This window comes from Rhopalosiphum padi, chromosome 4 (assembly GCF_020882245.1).
Source record: "Rhopalosiphum padi isolate XX-2018 chromosome 4, ASM2088224v1, whole genome shotgun sequence".
NCBI lineage: Eukaryota > Metazoa > Arthropoda > Insecta > Hemiptera > Aphididae > Rhopalosiphum > Rhopalosiphum padi.
Genome location: NC_083600.1, coordinates 49,358,599 through 49,385,033, shown reverse-complemented (window position 1 = coordinate 49,385,033; position 26,435 = coordinate 49,358,599). Strand labels below are relative to the sequence as shown.

Sequence of the window (26,435 nt, the reverse complement as noted above, 5' to 3'; positions counted from 1 at the left end):
CACTCAATGTACACAAAAGCGGTGGTACAGTTCTTACCTACCTTTTTTTCTCCCTATTATTTTCTTAAAAACGTTTAAGATATTTTGAACTAGGAAAAATAATAAAAATGTGCTGGTTACATTATTATTTTCCAATTACAACTGTGATCATGTAAAATTAATGTTCAGTCACTTTGATATCAAACATCAAATTTATCATTAAATAATACACACACACACACACATACACACACACACACACACACACACACACACACACACACACACACACACACACACACACACACACCGCTTAACGTTTTTGTTTTTAAAATATACATAATGTACAATATATTATAACTGGTTATTATAGTTGTGAAGTTTGGTTAAGAAATGGGCTAAATTTTGTTAAGAGACCATTTTCAAAGAATTTGAAGTATGTCACTACTATGTCTGCTAAGAATATTGTGACATTGTTCTTGTAATTAGGTACAAGGTATTTATTTAATATTAAATGTTTAGAATAATGAAGTTGCTTCGTTGATTTTTTTTAACTTTATATTTGTTTGCAAATTATTTATAAACGTAAAAAAACGTAAAAAACAAAGTTAAATATATTAAAAAGAACAACAATTTAATTTATACTATATTTTGTTGAAATCAAATTCTTAAATTCTATTGCAAATATATTCCTATTCGAATTTATATACTTTTATTTTTATTAATAGTAATTATTATTTTTAGGATTCTTAGAGTATTTATTTTACTGTAAGATATTTTGTGTGTGTGTTTATTTTAGTAACTGGAAATGCTATTATTGTTTTGAAGAAAAAATATTTCAATCTTCAACTTTTATATTTTTTCTGATAGTTAAGTGGAACTAATTGGTACTTTGATGAGTAACAAATCTTCTGGACTCAAAAAAAATAAAGAAAAAACTAGTTTTTGACAAAATTGTCTTGGAATTTTTATCTAAACTCTAAACTGAATATTTGTAGAAATTTGATATTTTTACCAAATATTTATATCAGTATTTATTAGACATTAAAAAATGTTGACACTTTTTATGATACATATATTTTTCAATTTTTAATATAATTTTTGATTTTGGATAAAAAAAATTTGAATATTTAATACAAGTTTTCTCATAAGTTGTCCATTTACCAATTAAAATTTATCAAAATTACAAAGTCACGATTTTTATTATAAGTGTTTAAAGTTTATGGATAAATGTTACAATTATATATATATATATTATATAAGAGTTTCTACGCCGTAATTTATTATGGGATTGTGAACATATGCTTTATCTACAACTGATGTTTAAACATTGTAATTGAGTACGTAATGTAAGAATTAGTACACGTACACCTGTGTGTGTATATAATTATATATATATATGATCATATGAGGCTTTTAAAAGTAAGTTGTGGACATGTGTATATGCACACGCCTGTGAATATTGTTAATTGTAATTATTCAATTAATTAATCTTGAATTCTCATAGTAAGTAAAAAAACAAAGCAAAAAAATATTCTGTTCATTCGGAGAATAATGAACAACAGCCCGGGTTTAAACTTTTAAAACCGATTTAAATAGTATTTACTTTTGTTTTTACTCGTTATACAGTAGTGATTACACATCGTTGATTGTGCAACTTCCACTATTAAAATTCATATTCTACAATATGAATATTTTATCAATGATTTTAAAGAGACGAAGAATGGATGATCTTAAAAGTTATTTATACAAATTTAAATTATGTATTTCTGAATTTCTATACCACGTTATTATTATAGACACGATTTACTATTTACTTACCTACTATTTATGGATGGTTGTGTATAAATGTATAAACGTTCACATAGACCTTCAATGCGAATAAATGTAAATGCAACATAAACAATTATATACTATTTAAAACGTATAAAATATTTACAAATACATTTTAACTCGAAATTCTGTTTACATTTAAAATACTAATAATATAAACAAATAATAAAATGGTTTCAAAATCAAAATTTATTATTTTGTTAAAAATATTCAAGGTTTACAAATATTTAATTTATATAAGCGTTTTAAGTTCATAAAAATAGAACATATTATAATGTTGAATATAAATTATTCATTAAATTTAATATTTTACCATAATATTTAAATATTTAAAATGTAACATGTTATGTTTTGTAGACAAATATTTAAAATATTACGTAATTGTTTCTAAATTAAACTGCACTAATCCGTATAAATATAATTAAAGCACTACCCTGTCCACGTTATGACAGTTTTATTATTAAATTTTTTTTTCAAATTAAATTATTATTGTTATTATTATTATTATTATTATTATAATTATTAATTTATTTCTAAATATATTTACAATATCTAATACACTATATTTTTATTCATATAAGTACTATTTAAAAATCAAAGAATAATGATATTACATTTTTTTTATTACAGATTTCAAGATGCCTAAAACGCAAATGGTATCACGATCTCTTAAATAACCAAAATAATAATATAACAAGATTGATTCCACTAAATAGTTGATCAAAATAGGTAGTATTATTGATGCGTATAGCTTCTTTCATTCAAAAGGTTCATATATAGGTAAGTGTAATTATTTTTAAATTTTCAACACATCAGCTTATTATTGACATCCTAACAGATTGTTAATATCTTAAATGTTCAATATTATATTTTATATATTACATTTTTTTAATATCAATGTAAATTATATACTGCAATTTATTATAGTCAATACACATTTATAAAATATTGTTAATAATTCATTATTATCAAACATAATACACGCTCTTAGACTTCATAAAATTGGGTCAGGGTCTCGGGGGAGGGAGATATTTTAAAGATAACCGTAAATAAATGCTTATAGTATTATACACTTAGTCATTAGTGTCTATAATTTATTTAATAATAAGAAAACCGAAGTTTTAAATGTGGAAAGATATTATAAAATAAAGACTAAGATATATATAATTATTTTTTTTTTTTGAGTATTGCATATAAAACGATTATTAATAAATTAGTATTATGAGTAATTTTAAACTGAACCTTAAAAGTTTGGATTATGCATTTAGAACTATTTTAAATTAAAATGTATTTTTATTTTTAGTTTGAGTAGTTATTATAAATCTTTCTAATCTATATCGATTAGAAATACTGTTTTTCTATTTGTGAGTAATATAAGTTAAAATGTTTAACACATTGGTCATAATACTTATAATTTTGTAATGTTATTCTAAACATTAATAATAAGTTAAATGTATACTGTAGAGTACAGTGAATGATTAAAATATACTTATTCCTTAATTAATGTTATGAAAATAAAAATTAAATAAATTGTAGTAGTGAAATAGTTACTAGTTAGTTGGTTTTAGTAATAATTATTTATATATTCTCACCAATATAATTAAAGACGTATCCAATACCAAAGATCCAAACAGTTTTAATAACAAGTTATTCTGATTGTGTTGGATGAAGAACATTTCAATCTAATTAAATCAATAAAAACAATTAAAAATAATAAAATAAAGTTTTCAGCTAATCTTCTAATACAAAATAATGGTTACTAAATTTATTTCACAACAGATTAATTAAATTGTTAGCCTCGTCTTCTCTGTTAAAGAAATTAAAAATTATTATATGTCAAAACATACCGAATGGCAAAATTAATGTCAATAAATAAAATAAAATCTCACTAATTTACGATGATAAAAAATTAAAATTATTTTCGTTTCTGTTACTATTCATTAAAAATAAGTAAGACAACATTTTTCAATAATTTAACAAAGAAAATTTTTAAATTCAAACAAATCGTTTTTGTTGTTATTCATTAATAACCCTAGTGAAAATTAATTTTGTTTTATTGTTTCTTTGAAAAGAGAGTTCCTGTTAGAGTTCTACAAGCCATACAAATATTTTTAGTTTATTCTAAATAAATTCATATTACAATTATATCAAACACCTAAACATGCATTTTAAGTTTCAATATTCCACAGTATTTTCCATAAATGTTTCACCTTAAAAAGTAGAATTTTTTATACTCAGGAATTATATTTATTTAAAACTAATTAATTTACTCAATTACTCACCTCATGTCCTCATAGGTACATATTTCTAACTGATTAAACATGTTTCTGTCGTTATATATTTAAAACTGAGTAAAACGTTATTAGCATAGACGGTTATAAAAACCTTAAAATTACTTTTAGTTAATTTCAATGTATTTTTGATATTAAATAAAAAATATTTTTCGTACATATAAGTAATAATTAGTATAATTTCTATAATTAGTATTGACTAGTGGACGTTTATACTCATGGTAATTGTCAAGGCTGGGTATTTGAATTAAAAATCAAGTTATAGTGTAACGAAGCCATATAATGAGTTACTTTTTTTAAAAATAATTTCTTACTCAACGTGTTAACATTATTCCCACGATATGCAATTTTTTTTTTTTTTAATTTTTTTGGCTCAACTTACCACTGATGCATAACCTCGTATTGGTGAGTTGGAGTCTTACAAATTAACTAATTGTTTATTAATATTTAGTTGAACAATCGTAAGAAAAAGAAAATAGTAAACAAATATAGAATAGGTAGTTACTTATAAGTTTTAAAGAAATTAGGTAGATGACTTGCCCAGCCTTGGTAAATGTTGATTATAATATGGGTTCGTTATGAAAAATTTTGTACAGTGATTTTATTACTTCCATATATTTTGTGTAAAAGAATAAAAACAACATTAAAACCTAGTTAGTTTAAATAAATTGGTATGGTGTTTTGTAAGAGTATATTGTTTTTCGGCCACAATTATAGCTGAAGTTATTAATTTCATTTAGAAACTCAGTAAATTTTACGCTTAATATAATGGGATCTGACTAGACGAGATAATTATATTCTGTTGAGAAACTCTGAGGATCAGATTACGTTTCAAACAACTAGACAATGATATCGGTTGACTACCAGTATGCATACAAATATACAATACAAAATGAGACACAGAAAAGGATTGACAGTTATAAAAGGTTTGATAAGTGTGTAGCAGTACACACCTCTTCAATGTCTTCATTTCCCATACGTGAAGTTCGAATTTGGCCCATTCTTTCGTAAACACACAACGCCTGAAAGTGTTCAAAACTATATTATATTGCACAATAATGCATATATTCCAACCCCAAATGCTATTAATCAGATGAACAGATAGAAAATAATATTATGAAAGATTATCACATTTGAATAAAGTTTGTTGATAATTAGCTTATATTTTTTGTATTTTTTTATGGATGTTCATTAATATAGTGAATTATAATATTAATTATGGAAAATAATATTTTTTCTTACAGCCTTAGAACATCACAAAAATTAATTAAATTAATTTTTGAAAAATAATTAAAATAACTTTACTTATTTAATGTTTAATTTATAACCAAACAAACATTATTCCTCATTGTTGAAATATAATTTTGTGCAGCTTATAAAAAAATTACATACCAATTTAAATTAAACATTATTAAAAAAAAAAAAAACACATAAAATATAAAAATTAACAATGCCGATGATATTTAAAAAATGTACCAATGCTACCATAGCCCATATTTAAGACATAAATCACAGTAAAAGATAATATATCAACGATTATAATCTATGAAATTGATAAGGCAAATAAAAATGTCATTTAATGAATACTAAATTAGTTTTATCATTACCTATGTACTATTAAATAATACGTAAAATAATATAATATACAAGGTGTAAAAATAATTATATTCATGATAAAAATTGAATCAATTTTATACTTTTACGTTATGTATCCTTTGTGTTAAATTTATAAATTATTACCAAGAGTAATACGACCATTTTTGTTATTTTATCGACTATATTTTCAATATTACCCAATAATTAAATTGCTTGAATATTTAAATGAAATAAATTAATACAATTTATTTTTGCATTTAGTTATGTCAATACGTATTACCTAAATCATCATGAAAAATAAAATCGATTTGAAGGAGAAAATAAAAATAAGCTATGAGTATGAGGCATGATATGTTTTTATTATTTTATGTAATTCATTCAAAAGTATATCATATTTATATATAATATAATCAATAAGTGAATAGCTAATATTTTCTTAAAAGTAGTTTCTCAACAAATATAATATGTTTTACACATCATGATAGGTGTCTAAACTATTACATCGTTGGTATAGTATTGATTACTTCAAATAAAAACGGAAATAAATATAATATTTGAAATTTTTTTATAAAAATATAATGCCATAATGATTCTTGTTCAACTATGAAATACTAATAAAATATAAATAAATAGATGTATACAATAAAAACCAACAATAATGTTATATGATTTTGATGTATGTTTTTTTTTTTGTAACAACCGATGTTAGTTTTACATCAGATTTGTTGGTTTAAGATATTGTATATACAGTAAAAATGTTATTGACAATTAAAAAATATTTCAAAAATAGTCAAAATATTTTGAATATTATACTATTTAGTTAGTATATAGTTTTATAATTACAAAAATTGCTCTGCTTAAAATCTAAAAACTTAAAAAGTAATAATATAATCGAATAACATAATATTATGACTACTCCGTTCATCTGATTTTCATAACACCTCGACCTCATGTATATACAATTTAATATTTACTATGATAACAATTCGTGCACCTAAGATAGATCATTTATTAGACTCGTACAATATGACTTACTGCGAGTACTTCGTTTCAGGAACAAACTAACCCTACCCGACTGGTGAGTTGAGGGAAATGTGTCTGAAATTCCCGCGTGAGCAGCGGATGGTGTAGCGGATAATTGGGAAATAGGATAACTACGAAGCGTGTCGGCCAAAAGTGTCATGAACATTGAACACGCGTCCTGCAGTTTCGAATTATCGGATTTTTACGTCACAATCGTTGCGCATGGTTGCAACTGAGTGATAAATTTGAAAACTCTATTCCAAATTTTTAAATAAGGTATTATTATATACTATTTATATTATTGAGAATCGTTTAGCATTCCCCAGAGAAACCAATTCTCATTATCTTCCAAGTATGTTTTTTTTAATATTAATTTTATTAAAAATATAATAATATGATAATATGATGTTCGTTAATAAGTATAAACTTGTTTTTAATTAATTTAAACATATTTATAATAATAACATGTTATTTGTTAACTTTAATTATAAATAAAATGTATTAATATATTACAAAAAAATAAGCCATTATGTATTCCACATATTTATTTATACTGATATTTCATTATTTTTATATTTTTGAAGTGATTGAAATATCCCACAAAGATTATTTACCAATGCTAATAAAAGTTTTGGTTTTTTTTTTTTTAATATTTACAAATTTTGTTATCAAATATTTACCATAAGGCCTGTGAATTAAATGATTTTTCTTATCAATGAATATTTTATTCTGAATTCAAAATAAATGTTACACAAATTTAAAGCAAAACATTCTCATTCTAACTAAAAAAATTTGTTTTGCACATATTAGATGTCAGTACACATAAATATATAATATGGATAGCTGTTATTATTTTTAGTTTTATCTATATTTTGAGAATAAATTATAGATTTTACCTAATATTTTACTTACATATATAATATTTAAATATGATATTGTTGATATTTTAACGTGAGGATTGTACCTAATTCACATACATTTTTACAAAGTTTTACTAACGTTTTCTTCATATCGACCTACATATTTTGTTTGAATACAAATCAAATATTTTTTGGTACCTTAACATGTCATAATATAATATACGTCATATAATTTTTAAATTATTTTCTAAGTATACTTAGCGTAATTTCGCGTATTATTCTTGATATCTCGGTGTGATTTTACCCTATCCCTTAGTCGGCTTAGTCATTAGTGCATATAGAAGTGCTGCATGCGAACTTGATTCGTGGTTTGTTACGGCATTGAATTTAGAGCCTCGTTAAAATACTACTGTTTGAACCGTTATCGCACACGAGACACACACCTGTTTGGCGGCGTAATGCGCGGAACCGGAGACGACGGACAATCGCCACAGGTTGTTGAGCGCGCGCGCACCGCCGATGGAGACGGCGTCCCACGGCACGGCCTTGGTTAACGCGTGGAAACAGAACAAGTACACGTGGACGAGCGCATCGGAGAAGTGCAGGCCCACGATCAGCGACAGTTGGACTGCGTACGCTCCGTTCGTCTGGCAAATCACGTTTCCCAGCAATCCAAACTCCGCGACCACCGTCGACAGTCCGTTCACTCTGCTCCGCGGACCTGAAACGAGGTGCCACCAGGCCGTCAACGCTTCGGGGATTACCGAGCTCAAGATTTCCCGGTCGAAATCAAACCAATTATGTGGCGGCGGAAAACGTTTAGAGGTTTTCAGTGCCAATCCGAGATTTGAATAAATTCGGTCTACAACCAGGTAATTTTTATTATCAATGTCGATGGTAAAATGTTATTAACCGTAACATTTCAGACGACTCCAATCGATATTTTTGGTGAGCCACACCGGGAATTCTGGAAATTTTTGGGGACTATTAAAATTCGATATACATAATAATTAACCGAAGAAAATAAAGATAAAATCAAAAACATTCATAGAATTCTAATAATACATTTTATTTTGCGCATTTTCAGAATTTTATTACGGTATACCTGACGGGTTTTTCCCATACCATTGTTTTCGTTCATACATTTAAACAATAATAAATTATATAATTTACAATATTATTGACCGTTTAAAACGATTTAGTACTTGTGAGGTATCAAATAAAAGTCTGTTTTGACAAAATATATTTACTAACTGGTAAATAATTTTAAGATAACTTTATAATATTTAAAATATTATGTGGCAGTCAACCATTTGTTTTTTTGTAATAATTCACATCCGTGTAACACATTTTTTTTACTTTGATACACTTTTTACTCCATGAACTTGTAAACCTATAGTTCAGATTTATGTTTAGTATGTTTATAAAATATTAAAAAATAATTATGTTGAATATACGTAAATATGAAGTGAATAATTTAAAGACTGAATAGCAATATGTAATGCATTGTTTTTAATTATTTATAACATTTACATATGTACAATGATTTATACCCAAGTAGTACAGAAATATATGAGATAATATTGTAAAATAAATAACTTACAAAACTTATTTTATCAAAAAAAACTCTTGTATTTTTTTTTTACTATACCTACGTCAATAATGTATTCATTTACAAACATCTGACAAACTAAGATGATTTTAAATTTTGATGAATTATGTAAAATGTAAACGAAAATTTAGTTATAAATAAAAATATATTTTTGAATATTATGTCTTTCATCTTAGGGTAACAAATTAATATTTAAACTGTCAAATATTATTTACTTCATATGTCTTACCTTTTTTAGATAAACCAAAAGATAGAATGCAAACTGTAAAGATAATGTAATTTTATTATTCAAATCATGTGAAAGAATAATGTAACTAAAAAGTATTTGGAACACTTATGAGTTATGGGGAAAATATTTCGAAAAATTCCGTATTACCTTGAACTTGTCTACTGTGAGTAGTGTGGATCTGATAGGGATCTTACTTTAGGTTTTACGGTTTATCCGGCGTTATTGGTATATATTATTATTATAAACATATATCTACTCATATATATTATATTAAAAGAAGGTACATATGTCATTTTTTCCGAGGAAAAAATAATAATGTTTTATATTTCAGAATCCGTTTAAAAGATAATAGTATTAGTTTAAATTCACTTATCTCGTATGAAAATAAAATTGATATCACATAATACAATAATGTACCTAAATTGAAATTATACAGAAATAATTTGTAAATGTATATCATAAATATTCATGTATTGTGATTAATGAGTTACTAATACCTACCCGCAATCAATTTGTTGAAAAGATCAAAAAACGAAAAACATTAACAATTATTTATAACAATACAAAATGTTTAACTATTTTATACCTTTTGTCGACGTCAAACAATGATAATTATTGTGACATCCGCACACGTGGTAAATAATGACGTATAATATTATAGTATCATATAGAACACACTGCAAGCACGCTAAAGCTATCTAACAAAAGGTATTATGTACGAAATGTTTTTTTTAATTTTTATTCTTAAAATAACGATTTTTTATAAAAAAATTTCTATTATATTCCATTTATTTTCTGTATTATTTGTGATTTTATCCGTTTTAAACTACAATGGGTGGCTAAACACATCGCTTTATATTAGTGATTGACAAACAGTTGGTCGTAAATTATTAACATAAATAAGCACCAGTCCATACAAACATTAGGTACGATCGAAATATCTTTAAATTCAGTTTTTCTAAAACTGTGTCATTTGTTAATCATCCTATTTTTTTATAGTACTATTATAATAGTGTGTCAAATTTAAAAAACCCAATGTATTTTTTTTTCAAATAAAAATATGAATCGTTAATCCATTAATATAATATATATATAATTGTTATGAAATAATATAGATCTATAACCTTAGAAACTAGTGTAAACAGTTTTAATAATATATTTAACCCTGACGTTTTATAGAAATAATATTCGCACGTATTAGAGTCAGATATATTGTATTCAAGCACTCTGAATGTTGTTTACGCCATTGTCGATGGCTTATTAGGGTTCACATAATCACATAAATAGCTTAATATGTTATTTCATTATTAATTAATTTAAAACATATTTCTCATAGTTCCAGCAGTCGCAATGTCCTTCGTAGAGGTTTATGTCCTGTAGGCTGTAGCATATTATATAAATAATAATAATGTATACCAGCGGGAGGCTTTGTGGTTGATATTATATAGAATTGAAAATATAGGTTTTCCTCACGGAATAAGATATAACAGATTGGTATTATCAAGATGAACGGGTAGATTGAGTGGTAGGAGGAAGGGGTGTAAAAAGGATGGCTCGTAAATGTCTCTTTGTCTTCCATCATATTTAAGTATTCCTCGCGCGTGTAATTAGAAACAATCTATTAATGAACCTGGTGAGAATGGTTTACTTTAACAGTAAAAATATGCAATAATTATATTTACTTCACATTTGTGTAATTTATACATTATCAGTTATTTTGGTTCAGCTTTTTTATAATTGTTTAAAAGAAATCTTAATCAAATAACTTTAAATAAGTATTTCCTTGAAGAATAATTTTCCCTTGTTCTTTTCAATATATTTTAGATTTACTAATAAAATGTCAGTATATCTTAGTCTGTATAGGTGGCAGGTAGTGAAAGAAATGGGCTTAGTCAAGATTGACACATTCGTAAAATTTAAAAGTTGATAGGGTTTGAATTCACAGACTAACACCATAATATTAAAAAAAAAAAATAATGATATGTTATAGAATTAGAAACAAAACAAAAATAAATAAGGAAAAACTTATTTTTAAGTCAATGTTTGACTAAACCGATTATGGTTTTTTTTTTGTTATTCGAGCATGTTAGACGTAGATTCATGAATTTTTTACTAAGTTTTTGTATAAATATTTTCTTGACATGAAATAATTTTCAAAATATTTTGGCTAATAATAATAGTTATTTGAAATTTTTAACTTCTTTAATTTTTCTCAATTTATGTGTAATTTTCATAAAAAAGCTTGTGAATGTACAGTTAATTTCTTGTTTAAATTTAATCGTTTTAACATCAATTTATTAAAAATACCAAAGATACATAAATTCAATTTTTTATAATTGCTTGACATTTTTTAAAATGTATAAAAATCAAAAATATTATAGTTGAACATTTATGCAGTTTTTAATTTTAAAACCTTATTAGGCATGAAGTTTTCTTGTAATTTATAAAATATTATTTGCATAAAATTTAGACTTTTCGTCATTAACGATATTATTTACTATACATTATGAATTTTTATAATATTTAAATTAATTTTAAACTATTTTTACCATGAACCTATTCATATTGTTTACACTGTTTTCGGTATAAACTTATAATTTAATACTAATTATTAATATTAAATTAATACTAGTTATATCACCCAATTTTGCCTGAAGATAAGTTAAACCGAGAATGGCAATCTATCTTTGGTGGGTAGTAATATTTTTTTTTCCGTTTATCCAAATGTAGCCATTACTAAACGAAAGGCCGGTTAAGATTTTAAATTAATTAATTGATAGTCGCTCAATAAAAATTTTAAATTTGACATATTTAAACCTTTCTGGAATCAATCTCTTAAAGTTTCATAAAAATCGATTGACTATTTTTAAGTCTTTATGCCACAACCGTACATACTTTTACTTTTTATTTCTATTTTTAAAGTTTGGCTAATTTTATAATATCGCCTAGTTGCATACTTAAAATTTGGGACATTTGGGTACCTAAATATTTATCTTAAGCAATAAATAACTCTCATTACAAGGCAAAACTTCAAACATTCGGGCATATATAAAAAAGCATTTACTATTATGGTAAACTGGGTGTACCTATACGGTTAATTAAAAAAATTCTGTATAATGAGATACATTGTTGTGGAATCAAAATTAACAAATAACCGGTGGAGTCAATATAGACGAATATCGGGTGGAATCTATAGCCGACAAAATTGATATTAAAACCGCGAAATCGATAAAACCCCTTAAATAGCAAGTGTGTATGTTATGGTTATATTATATTATACAAATAAATTATAATATTTTAAACTTTTTGCTTTATAGAATGTAAGTTGTATTTAAGTTCGTACTTAACAGGTTATTTATCTTTCTTTTAACAATGTCAGTGAAAAAACTACTTATAACAGACAAAGAAAACATTTAACCCACATTTTACACAATGACGGATTGATGATTTGGGATATAATATTAATTCAAGTAAATAAAATGAAAATACGAACTCAAAATATTTACCTGTACCTCAAACAACAATCAATATAAATACAACTTAAATTAAATAAACTTCAAATTATTTACAATTAAATATGTTTCTGCTATACTATTTTATAGTTATAATATTATATATACTATTTTTGAAAAAAAATACAGATCTATTATTTAAATACTTACAATAATTATATAATTATGGAATATTGTTTTGATTTCTTATAAAAATGTTTGTTTTATAATGACTAATGAGTAATAGGTTATTTATTACTATTAGAAACAAACGATAGTACATAAATTGATATTGTATAATGTACTATTTTGTTTCTTTTTTTTTCAGAAACACACAAACAGTTCGAAAAAATAATTTGAACTTACTGGGAAATATGCACTATAAAATATAGATTAACATTGAGTTGATAATGCTGCACTGCTGCAAGATAAACAGCGCTTGTCCGGTCAAAAAGTTAAAAATATATCTTATCTGACTCTACATAATAATATTGATTGGTAATATAATATTTATATACATTTAAATTAAATTATTATTTATTTATTATATAATTAATAACAATATATAATATTAAAATCGTCGATAAAAAAGTGATCGCACAAGTTTTAGATTATGTTGACTGTATCGTAAATATTGCAGATAAATATAATAAAATATACTAGTATAGTAGTGTGATTAAGAGGATACCAGTGTATACTCTAGTGATGGGCACTATCGAATATCTATTCGAATGTTTTTAGCATAACCGAGAAGTAGTTTTTTAATAAAAACTATCGAATAGTTTGGTGGACTATTCGAATAGCACTATCGAATAGGTAGTTTTATTTTTTCGGACTACTTGAGTATTTCAATTTTTAAGAAGACCATTGGCGCACATACTGAGGTGCCAGGGGAGGCTTCGCACCCCCTCCCCCAAAGTATTAAACTAGCACTCCCGCCGCTTATTTTAAGCTAAAAATATTGTTTAAAGTGTAATTTTGCGCTTATAAAAATGAGTTTATTGAGTTTGTATTAATAATTCACTAATGCCACAAATGTATACTATACGTATATTTGTAATTTGTACTTATACACAGTATTGACTTGAGTATTTGGGTTTGCAATGTTAGTATGTTTTCAATTTATAACGCATTTGGATTTTAGAATAAAAACTATTCGAATAAACTATCGAATAAAAACTATTCGATAAACTATTCGAATAGTTTTCATATTCGAATAGGTTATAGATGACTATCGAATAGTTCGATAGTGACTATTCGATAGTTCCCATCACTAGACCAGCGGTTCCCAATTAGTGTGAAGCCACGGAACCCTAGCTATAACTTAAATTGATCCGCGGACCCCTTTTTTGTAAATACTTACTTTTCAATTTTATTTTATTATGAAAATGAGAAATAAATTTATACGATTTATTTTCAATATTATTTAATTTTTAATTTTATAAACATTTTATAAAAATAAAAAAAATAAAATTTGAAATATATTTTATTGGTTAATGGAAAGAAAATAATCAGTATGGTTTCACGTTCTGAATTATAGTAATAATAGTGTAATAGTGAAGATAATAATGATATTTATTTCTATGAAATTGCTTATCTATTTTTTTCGCGATAATCGAGTTTCAATAGTCCATAAATACTCGGAATTTCATATTACTACAAAGTTAATAATTTCACTAAAATAAAATAAAAATATTACTACAAAACAACATAACCGCGGACCCCCTAAAACCAACACGCAGACCCCTGGGGGTCCGCGGACCACCAATTGGGAACCGCTGCACTAGACTATACTCTATTCGGAATGAGATCATACCTCGGCGGCCGCTTGTGCGCATGGGCGTGGCTTTATTACACAACAGATAGTTGACCCGGTAGGGTGGACTAACAGGTGTTGTTTGAATGCCGCTCGACGAAAACTGGTTGCCGACGAGGTACGATCTCATTACGAACAGAGTGTAGTATTTGTTATCTTTCTCTAACCCACGCGCAACATAGCAAATTTTACGTTCATAAAAATGATTATAACCATATTAATTTCTCAAATTGGAGTGAAATGACCTATTATAGAATTTAAATTTAAGAACATTATCTAGGGTATCTCATAAGCGTTTTATTATATTTTTATTTTAAAGCGAGTTATGAGTATTTTAAAATTGTAAATTGCTTATACATCTTAGTGATAGTTGAAACTTACATATTTTTATAAACGTCATTGATTGTAAAGAACTGAAGACTGTGTAAACTAATATTAAACTACTATAAGTGAAATCCATAATATTTTGTCAAAAATATTTTGTCAAAAATATATTTATAAATGATTTTGTATTAGTTTTTCTAGAAGCATTTACTATTTCAGAAAACTAAAAAACTAATTTTCTAACATAACAGGAAGTGAATCTAATTTAACGATTTTTTGGCGCTGAAACGAATAAAATCCTATCAGACATCTTCAAAGGTAAGAAATAATTCATTTTTTATCAATCAAAAATAACCTTGTCATCACAAAACATAATCAAGAATCTTAGAATTAAGTTGTAAATGAATTATTTAAATAAGAAATGCAAATGGATTTTATTTTTTGTTAATTTATTTATTAGATAAATAAAATATTTTTTTTAATATATAACACATTTCGTCACTCATATATGTAAGTGAGTCTGTATAATTTGTTGGCGAGCACATGTTGGCATGATTTATTGGTCTAGGTCAATCGTTACACCAGTGTTTCTCAACCTAAGGGCCACGTGGTATTTGTAAGCTAGCAACTATATATTGATCATAATATACAAAAAACCTAGTATAGATATTTTTTTTAAAACTTTGTCAAAGAAGCCGTCACATTGACACGGTATATTACATGAGCTTAAATAAACTTCGTTTAACTAATGTGTAGTTAATTTTTTTACGAGAAATTTTGAAATACTTAAAATATTTGCTAAGAAAATCACTTAAACACATACCAGCCACTTAATATTTATTTAAAATAACTTTTAGGTAAATATTTCTGAATATTTAGTGTCAATTACTTTCTTTGACAGGTACATTTTCAAATACAAATCAAATATATTTACTTATACCATTTAGGCAATCACATGCCAACGATCTTTATCAGTCCTCTATTATCAACAGATATCACCTAATTTTGACACGTAGCATCAAATATTGATAAATATCAACATATCAGTAGTTATTAGAATGTACGAGCAGGTACCATCAACTGACATTGACAAAAATCGACCGAGAACGAAATACTATGGGAATTTTCGTTATATATAATTGAATTTGAAAATTTAGTTTTTGAATCACTTCATCTGGTATGTTTATCCTAATGGCGTCTTTCGTTAACGTTAAGTTTGTTTACGTATGCGAAAGCTGACAACAATTGATTTATGCGTGCACATATTAGTTATTACATTATAATAATACACATAACGAGAAAAAGACGTTTTCGACACGCAAATAAGTATTTATCGTTTCGTTTGAATGTCACATTTGAATATATTCAACACCATTATTTTAATGCGGGTATTACAATAAACCAACGCCGTAAATTTTCTTTCCACCTGGATGTAAGTTGAATTTTGGTTAGTAGTACCTGTACTTAAATCTACATAAAACTACGTGTACCAAACCTAATGCATTTTAGACTTATTTCGTTCGAGAGTCGTTCGATAAAATGCGGCTGAGTTTAATGAATTGTATTTTATTTATAACTACAAGAGAAGCATTTACCTATTAACTACAACATTGCTGTAATGTTTGTATTTTAATTAATTTATTATTGTATCAAATATACTAAATTCTGTATAAAATTACATATCATATTATTCATATTTGTAAAATTATAAATATATATATTTAAAATAAAACGACCTTTATCGAATTTATAATTTTATTTAGGAGTGAAGTGGTATGAAAATGAAATATTATACCTACTATATGAGTATTATTAAAAATCGACTAATCATTGAACTTTTAATTAAATTATACACGTTAATTTGATTCAATCAATTCACTATTGGATTACGCACGATTACCGTATACTATCTACAGGATTCATTATAATTATTCCCATGGTTGTACTAAATATTACGTACCTATATGTTAATGATAAAACTAGGTAAATTATATTATAAATATTGTTATACATTATCAAAATAATCAAAGTAATTTCAAATTATTTGAGTAATTATCTACGGTGAACAATTATTTGTAAAATTATCTGAAATTTTAATAATGAACAAGGGTTTTAAATTGTTTTACTACAACTCCTTTTATACACTATAGAAGCAAATAAAGTTCATATTTTTACTTAGTTATTTAAATTTAACAAATGAATAGAAAAAGATTATAAAATGGTTAGGTTAATATAACCTAACCATTGGGTAAACCTATACCACTCAAATTATGATGGTTACATTTCGTTTATATTTGTTCGTTTGAATCAAATGTAAATACAATTACTTGTATGTTCATTGTTTATAAATAATATATCATATATTAAATAGTGTAAATTACATTAATTGTTAATAAAATAAATATTATTTAATAGATTTATTTATAAATTGACATAACGATTAAAAAAAAAAAGTTAACTTTGAATGATAATAATGTAGAAATACAAATTTAATTGCTTTTATTAACTTAGGTAAAGTTTTAGCAACGGAATTACTTGTGTTAAACTTACAATTTTAAAAAGATTTTAGAATATATTTGTAAAAATGATGATTACATAACGATTTATATTCTTAAACAATCTAATAGTATTAGATGTAGCTCAATACTGACAATTTAAATAATTAATGACTTGATTTTGAATTCAGTTATTTAAATGAATTATTCGTTATAGAAGTTTATAACAAATGTTAACTTTACTGGACGACTTTAAATTATTATTTATTACTACGATACTTTACTTTTAACTATATGATATTTAATCTCGATCATCAAAACAAACTGTCGTAAAGTTGACCGCAGTACTATTTTTTTAAATCTTTTCATTGAACATTATTATTAAAAATGTTAATTATATAAGATTATCATGGAATATTCGCGTAGCCATAATAATAAATGGTATATAGTTAAAATCATAATTCTAGCTAGATTAAAGTGTAGTTTTCATAAGTTTCAAATTTCATTCAAATTATTTAATTATATTTTGTCATGCTTATATCTTATACTTTTGTACTTTATGGTGTTATTTTTATTTTTATGAATTTTATATTTACTTTTAAATAAATTAATATTATAGTTTTTAATGATCATAGTAATTACATAATAATTAATATTATATGTACCTACAATATTACAATACAATTATCTTCACTGACACCTATTCTTACTAAATGATTAATATTATAAATGATATTTATAATATTGTGGCATTGTGCTAAGTAGATTAATATTTTTACAATAGAAAACTATATATTTCAGTATACCTACAACACTGGTTGCGTAAATTATGACGAGATTAATGTTTTTTGGGTCACAAAAAACATATTGTAACATAAACACTGGCAACAAATTAATAATGATCGTATCAGCTCAGTATTATATTAGTTGAGGAGTAAGCATATAATGCTATAGTAGTAGTTCCTAAACTATATTATAAATAATAAGTTAAACTATTTCGGCATTATACCAGTATTTAATGCACGATTAAAATATTAATTTTTATCTTCTGAGGATCATTGATGAAAAAATAATTTTGTAGCATTACTATTTGTTTATACAATAGTAAGCATGTATAAAATAACTGAAAAGACAATAAAATTCATCATAGAAATAAATGTTTTTCAATTTAATTATATAATTGAAAGTGACAAAATAATATTATTTAGTACTATTTCTACAAGTGATAACATCCCGAATGTTTTTCATTTACTTTGTTTTAATAGCAAACATAAAACAGATGCAATATAAAATAATAGTTTATTATTTTTTTTATAAAAAATACTTTTTTTTTTTATAAAATTATATTAGTATTAAAAATGTTTGATGAAATAATAATTTTGTTTAATAATTAATTAAGTACAAGCTGTATTTTTATCATTTTTTAATAAGAGCTTAGTTGTTCATTTTTGTTGACCAATTAATTATTATTACAGAAACAATTTAGGTCTTAAACAATATTTATTTATAAAATCAAGTAGTGATTCCTAACACGTAAAATATAAATAACTATAAAAATAAAAACGGTTTTTTTCACCCAACATATTATTTGAAATTTTTCGAATATATTAAAATTAAATTATTTTATATATTTTATCTGACTTATTAATGTTTAAAATATATGTTTGTATGAATTAAATTATTATTTATTTTTATAAATATTAAGGAAATTAAAATGTATTATTCATTATGGGTATTGGTTTTATTATTCGGAAATATATTATTTTGTAAGCTACCATTTTTTATTTTCAAAACTGTTCTGAAGTATTACAATTTAGTTATATTAATACTATTTATAAATACACTAGTCAATATATTTTGTTTTTCATTTATATTTTATCAGTTAATAAAAGTACTTATGTACAAAAATTAATTAATTAATAACAAATCAACAATTTTTTTATTTGTTTCCGATGATAATAAAATTGGAGAAGCATCAATTGTTAAAATTGTATTACATTCAATTTGGTTAGTATTAATAGTATTTATTAAGTACTATATTGATTAACACACTCACTTGTTTTAGAAAAATCAGCCAAATGAAGATTTGTATGTAAATATTTGTATATTCTTGCTATCCGAACACAAATATAACAAAATTGCATGTCTATAGTAAACAGACATATTCTTGAAATTACCTAAAAAGTTTATATTCACAATGAAACTATGTACATTTTGCACAGTTAAGTTTTAACATCACCTCTATTAAAACCCATTGGTTGAACAAGCTGGAAATTTGGTAGTCGAAAAGTACTTCAAAAACCAATATTATGACACCCGCGTAAGTTATAATCAAAGCAACCGATACCGTTTCTAGTGTTAATGGTAAAACAATAAAAATATATTTGCCGGTGTGTGTGTGCAATATGAACGGAATCGTAAAATTTGTTTTATTTAGTAAATCGAGTTTATGACAAAAATTCAACTTAAATTCGATCCTTTAAATTCTTAACTAAATAATTAAACAATAGTACAATGGTTTATGGAATATAAGTATAATGAGTTTAATATATTTCATGTTAATGAATTAAATAGATGTATTTTTTTTCAAAATTATCAATTTTATTAAGCTTTTACAGAAACAAATTTCTGTACCACTATTTAACATTCTAAAACCAATTTATATGCAACAATATTTTGGCATTGTGGATATCGCATATGGTTCATTATTCAGGCAAATTGCTTAGAGATGCTAAAATGCTAAACAACGTGACCCATAACTCAAGCATTATATTTTGCTTAAAACATCATAGTGATCTTTGAATTTAAATAATTAAATTACCTAACTTTACTTTGTATTTGGTTAAAACTTCAAAGTTAAAGGTATTTAACATTAAAATTATAATATCGTTCTATATATTTTTGTAATTTTAGACACGATACTGTTATGGTTAGTAAATATTTAATAGTTATTTTATGTTATTAGAAATTATCTAAACCTCTTTTTAGTTTAAATCTTAAGTAAAATAAAAAAAAAATAACCATTTAGTATTTCAGTGAAACTAAAAATTATTTAACAATAAATTAGAATGTTATATGATACAAACTGATTTTGTTTGTGCTTTAAATAATAAATTATATTAAAAACGTAAAAATTAACTAGTAGGTATTTATTATAATACGCAGAAATAAAACACTTATAGATAGACAATAAATTATTAAATAGTTCATATAAAAATCGATCATTATAATATGTATGTATCAGTTTCAATATTTTATTTTTTTCAATAAGTGGTTCTTTAAGTATATTATTTTACTTACTTAAATATTAACTGTATATCTATACAAACTTATTTAGATATTTTAAAATTAATTTACTGAATTTCATATAATTCAATATTTAGACATCATTTTTCGTTCAGTATGTACCGAATTAATTAATTAAACTGATTACAATTTTTTTTTTCTGAAAATGATAAATTTACTAAGCCACTATAAGGTTTGAATGATTTTAATAACATGACATAATTAAATTTAAATAAAAATACAATTTATAAATATAATTTTATGAAACATGATTATTATGTCAAAAATATAATGGATTTTTATCAGCAATACATATTTAAATGTAAATTTTGATAAAATATAACTATAATTTTAATACTGTATAGAAACTAAAAAAAGTTTGCAGTACCATTAGACAAAAAATAAAGATTAAATGTATTCGCTAAGTACAATAATTAGTTTTACTTGTTCTTGTTTCAAGATAAAACTAGTTGAGTTTAGAATTATTATTTTTATTAAAACGTAATAACTTATAACAGTTATAACCATTAAAGCAATGATTTCAAACCGTAAGATGACTGTAATAAATTAAGTTTAGTTAGTAAATGTAGGAGATCTATATTATACTTTTTAAATAAACGAATATGTATGGAAAGCATTTTAGTTTAAACTATAAAAAGAAACGTTCTAAGCAATATTATATTATATAGAAATTAATTTCTAATGAAAATTATCGTATATTATTTAAAAAAGTATTTAAATTCTAATAAATCCGATACGATTTATTTTAAAACCAAGCATGAACTCCATATTTTTTTTTTGATTCACATAATTTTAGATTAGATATTGTTTTTATTTTTTCTCATAATTAGGTAGGTACTTCATAGTCTCCCCTTTTTCGTAGTAACACCAATCTTTATTATTCTTGTATCTTCTTATACCATTTTTTCTTATATATTTTTCATCATTGTCCAAACAACCTATTCTACCACAAACTATTCTCTTATATTTGTTATAACTTATAATAAAATAAGCTCAGGTCTATACTATTTCCTACACGGAAGACCAAAATTTAATTTTTGTACACGAGAATCAACTTACATGTTCACACTACTTGCTTTATCTTCTAAAAACAATATGTTGAGAAGCATATTGTGGGTACAAACATTAAATAATAACTTTTAATAAATCTTTTTAAAATATTTGCTTTTGTTGTTTCATATCTATAGTTAAGTTCATGTAAACTATGCATTTATACATTCTCGTACACAATACACATACATACTCGTTACATATTTATATAAATATGTAAAATAAAATGTTTTTCATACATTTTTGTTTGTTCAAAGAGTATAATAAAATAAGATCTCTTAATTAAACTTATTTTATTATGATCATCTTATGGTGTAGATGGTTTAGAATCATTACTCTACTACTTATTAGTTACTATCATTAAATATAAATAACGATTCTAAACTAAATTAGTTATAGTTTGAAACAAAAACAAGTAAAACTAATTATCGTGCTTGGCAAATAAACAATTCTTAACAATATAAATAATTACATATTTTAATATTGTTATACATGTTATTTATTAGATATTACAATTTATATAGCTGCAGCTAACGATGACAAATATATAAGATATATTTGCATTAATAAGCGATTAAATAGAGTGTATTATTGTTTGAAGATTAATAGAAAGCAGTAAATTTTTAATTAAATTATTTATTTTACCTCTAATGTTTAGTCGTTTTTCAATTGATTTTAAATAATTAAAAATATTGAGTATTTCAGTAGATTTGAAAGCTTGAATAATCATTATGATTGATTTTAAAATTTTTGATATAGAAGATACAACTGTTGCTTTTCGATTATTCAATTCATGCTGAAACAATGAAATATATTTTAATACTATTATGTTTATTGCTATTAACCAGCAGTCATATAAAAAACGTACACCAATTTCAGTTTTAGATCTGTATAGTTTAACTGGATCGGGATCCAAGTATAGTATTACAGTTATCCAGAATATGGTCATATAAAACTTCCAATAACTCAAAGGTTTTAGTGTCTGAAATGGAATTAATTATTTAGTCAGTGAAAAAACCTGAAATTTCTAAAGGTAATAGAGCTGGGGGTGGTTGATATTAAAACAATATAATATATATTTAAGTTTAGATATACGAGTACCACTATCATTAATATTTTAATCGTATTACAATTTCTATTTTTTTCTTTTCTTTTTATCCTTTTGAACTCATTTATGACCTTTCTAGCGTTTGAAGGTTCAGCCGTTGTAAAATATTTGTAAATCATTTTTATTGTTTTTCGTTGTACAAAAAATACAATATTAAAATTATAGTAAAACTTAAAAGTGATCTAAACATCAAATATTAATAAATGATAATAAAGTAGCTTAATTATTTTAAATAATAGAGCATATGTATAGTTACCTCATAAAAATTATTTTTATATTTTAATGTAGGTAATAAAAAAAAGTACATACACAAATGTGTGCAATACTAGTCATTTGTATGTACAATAAAAAATATAATGTGTAATAATATAATTTTAGTAAATATCACAAACTTACATAATAGGCATGCATTCAGATTATGCATGAAAGAAAATTGCAAAGAATTTGTCAGAGCCTAATTAATTTTATACTAATAACCCTATATTGAACCTTAAAAAGTTAATCAACATTTTTATTGTTAAGAAATGTAAATGTTTAAAATATTATATTTACTATAATTTTGTCAATATATTAAGGCAATGTAAAAATTGGACCATGTATAAAAATCGATCAGTCGTTACATTTCTTTCAGTTCAACTCATAATATTTGTGTATTATTAATAATAATTTATTACTACAAATTTGAATGTTTTGCATGATAAATAATAGAACTAGAAAATCTTTTATAATTTATAGTATAATTTATACTATAATCACTAAAATGTACTAACTATTATTGTTTATAAGACATAAGTTACAGATGTAGATGCTTTTTATTTTCTCAATCATGAATTATGAATATGACTCAGGTATATTTTGATTAAAACTTTAGTATATTGTTTTTATATTTTTTCTAACTAAAATGTCATTGATTTTTTCAAAATTACTGAGAAAATCAGAGATTGTTTTATGAAAATAAAATATTTATCACATTTTTTATTTATATATGCAATTTTTGAAGCTATTTTATAATCAAAAATATGAACAGAAAAAAAATACCATTGTTAATTCAATACATTTCTTGATTCACTCTTATTCTAAGATTATACAGTAAGGAATAAATAAGTAGGTGAAAAGTCAATACGTTTGGTACTTAGAATCCTACTTCCTCTTCGAGACTTGATATTTTATATAAAAAAAAAAAAAAATCAAAAAAAAAAATCAGCTAAATAGAATTTATTGGCATAAAATGATCAAAAAACAATATTTTTAAGCATTTATATAACTTTCTTTATAATTTGTTCTAAATTATTTAAGAATTTATTCCGTGATAATTCGTCCATACATATAACCATATAATAACATTATTCTTAAATTTATGTATACATATATTTAAATATTTTATATTTAAATAAATTTAAGTTAAAACAAATTTCAGGATCCGCTATGATTAACGTGCTTATTTAACAAAATAGTGTCATCAGAATTTGAGATTTTACGAATAGGTGATTAAGAATTATTTATTGACACATTTACTGATTTTTCAATTGGTAAATAACCATTTATATTGCCAGGAAAGATAAGTAAAAAATTAAACGCGTGTCTTTGAAAAAAAGAAAGTGTAACGTTTTAACTTTCATAACAGATATATTAAAAATTGAAGAATATTAATAATTTTTATCAAACAAATTATTCGCCATGCTATAGTCATATTTTAAATTTTGAATAGTTATTATTAATTAAGACATTCAATATTTTTTTACATTTTAAGTAAAATGAAAAGGTTATATTTTAAATAAAGAACTGAAAAATGTATTGTACTTAGTTATTTTTAAGTTAATTTCTTATTTATTCTTCTACAGTGTTAAATAGTATTGTATAAGCTCTTTCATAAAATTATTATTCTAACTTAAAATAATAAATTTCAAGAATATTCAGAAATCAGAATGAATTACGAATGAAATTAAATATTAAAGCAAAATAACGAATCTTTCATTTTATTTAAATAAGAATCTCAAAATTAAAAAGTAAAAAAATGTATAATGAATTGATTACTTAACATTAAAATACCTAAGTTTAATACCTACCTAAATATATGTATTTTATCAATTTATTAGAACAATATTAAAAGATAGGAATAAATCAAGGAATATATTCATTTTTAAATTACGTATATTAACACAATAATATTTTATAAACTATTATTTTTTTGTTTTTAATAAAACCTTATCAGAATAATACAATATGATTAAATGTTATACGAATTTCTGTTTTGATTATTGAAAAGAAAATTGTTTAATAAAAATTAGTTACTGTAAATTATTTGTAAATCTGCCAAATTATATTTGATTAATATTTGTTATATTTTTTTTATTCAGGAAATAATAGTCCTGGAAACTTTTGAACGATTAAAATTGTTTGCTAATTAAAGAAACCAAATTATAGTATACGAACAAGATGAGAATAGAGCAATGTCATGGCTTGGTTTGTTTTTCAAACATATAGGTGCTTTAGTAAATATACGATATTATATATACAATATATGCAATTATACATATTATAATATTTTATAATATTTTACGACTTTTATTATTATTGCTATTATAATTTTTATTAAATCATATTGCATTTTCACACTAGTTGTATGAGTGGTCAACGAAGCGGAAACGGCAACAGCATAGAACAAATTGATGTCTGTTGACGGAATCGTGCATTTCAGCTCGAGTCGCGTAGGCGTTTTTTTCCGTCGTATTTCGGAACTCAATTTCCGCACGGAACGGTAGGTCGTATGCGTGTACCTACACACACGGGCCGATGAAGTGCATCGAAGTGTTGGAAATACGATTTGTCCACGGGGTGCGCCGTCCAAAGTAGTTATACACATACACAGTGGCACAGTACACGTATAGTGAACGGCGACGTCGTAAAGGGTTTTGACGTGTTTAAACATAAAACAAAACACTATTTTTCCCCACACACGCACGCATGCACACCCACACACCCTCGCGCACGCGTACCAGCTACCTGCTGACGCTGACGTACGGTCTCGACACCTTTCATTTTGCCATATCCATCGTGTTTATCGCCGGTAATGACGTGCGATTTAAAACACGTGCAGCACACTTCCCATTCACTTGGAAAACCGATTGTTTCGTTTTACGAACAGGGTAAAAAACTAAAAAAGAAAAAATACGTCGTACCTATTATAGAGATGTTATACCACGAGTATGGCACGTATACGTTTTGGGAGCACGTTGTTTTCACTATATGTGTACCGATTGACTTTAAGGTGGAATTTCAGTAGTTATTTTTTTTTAAATTAATAAGGTTACCTACCCAGTTAATTATAGCCGAAAAAATTTGCATAACCGTCATACTCCTTCTCCATCGCTCCTATGAGTCTAAAAATGTTTTAAATAATTTTGTTCCCTTTATCTTACTAT

General features: G+C 24.5%; 1 protein-coding gene and 1 long non-coding RNA gene across 4 annotated transcripts in view; one reads left to right on the top strand and one right to left on the bottom strand.

Moving 5' to 3' along the window:
* LOC132928571 (GTP-binding protein REM 1-like) overlaps window positions 1-26,435 on the bottom strand; it is a 91,183-nt gene that overhangs the window by 39,440 nt on the left and 25,308 nt on the right. The window contains exons 1-3 of one of the 3 annotated variants that reach the window (XM_060993352.1): window positions 8,026-8,447; window positions 5,057-5,125; window positions 3,405-3,494 (exon numbers count right to left, since the gene is read on the bottom strand). The exons of the other annotated variants lie outside the window; for them this stretch is intronic. Coding sequence (XP_060849335.1) covers window positions 3,405-3,494; window positions 5,057-5,104 — 138 coding nt within the window. The 5' untranslated portion in view covers window positions 5,105-5,125; window positions 8,026-8,447. Of the gene's footprint in view, window positions 1-3,404; window positions 3,495-5,056; window positions 5,126-8,025; window positions 8,448-26,435 lie in introns of those variants that run through there. 3 annotated transcript variants of the gene reach the window in all.
* On the top strand, window positions 8,316-25,713 carry LOC132928575 (uncharacterized). The gene is made up of 5 exons (XR_009662044.1): window positions 8,316-8,454; window positions 13,243-13,412; window positions 15,306-15,372; window positions 25,371-25,497; window positions 25,633-25,713. It is a non-coding gene; the product is annotated as an uncharacterized LOC132928575 (long non-coding RNA).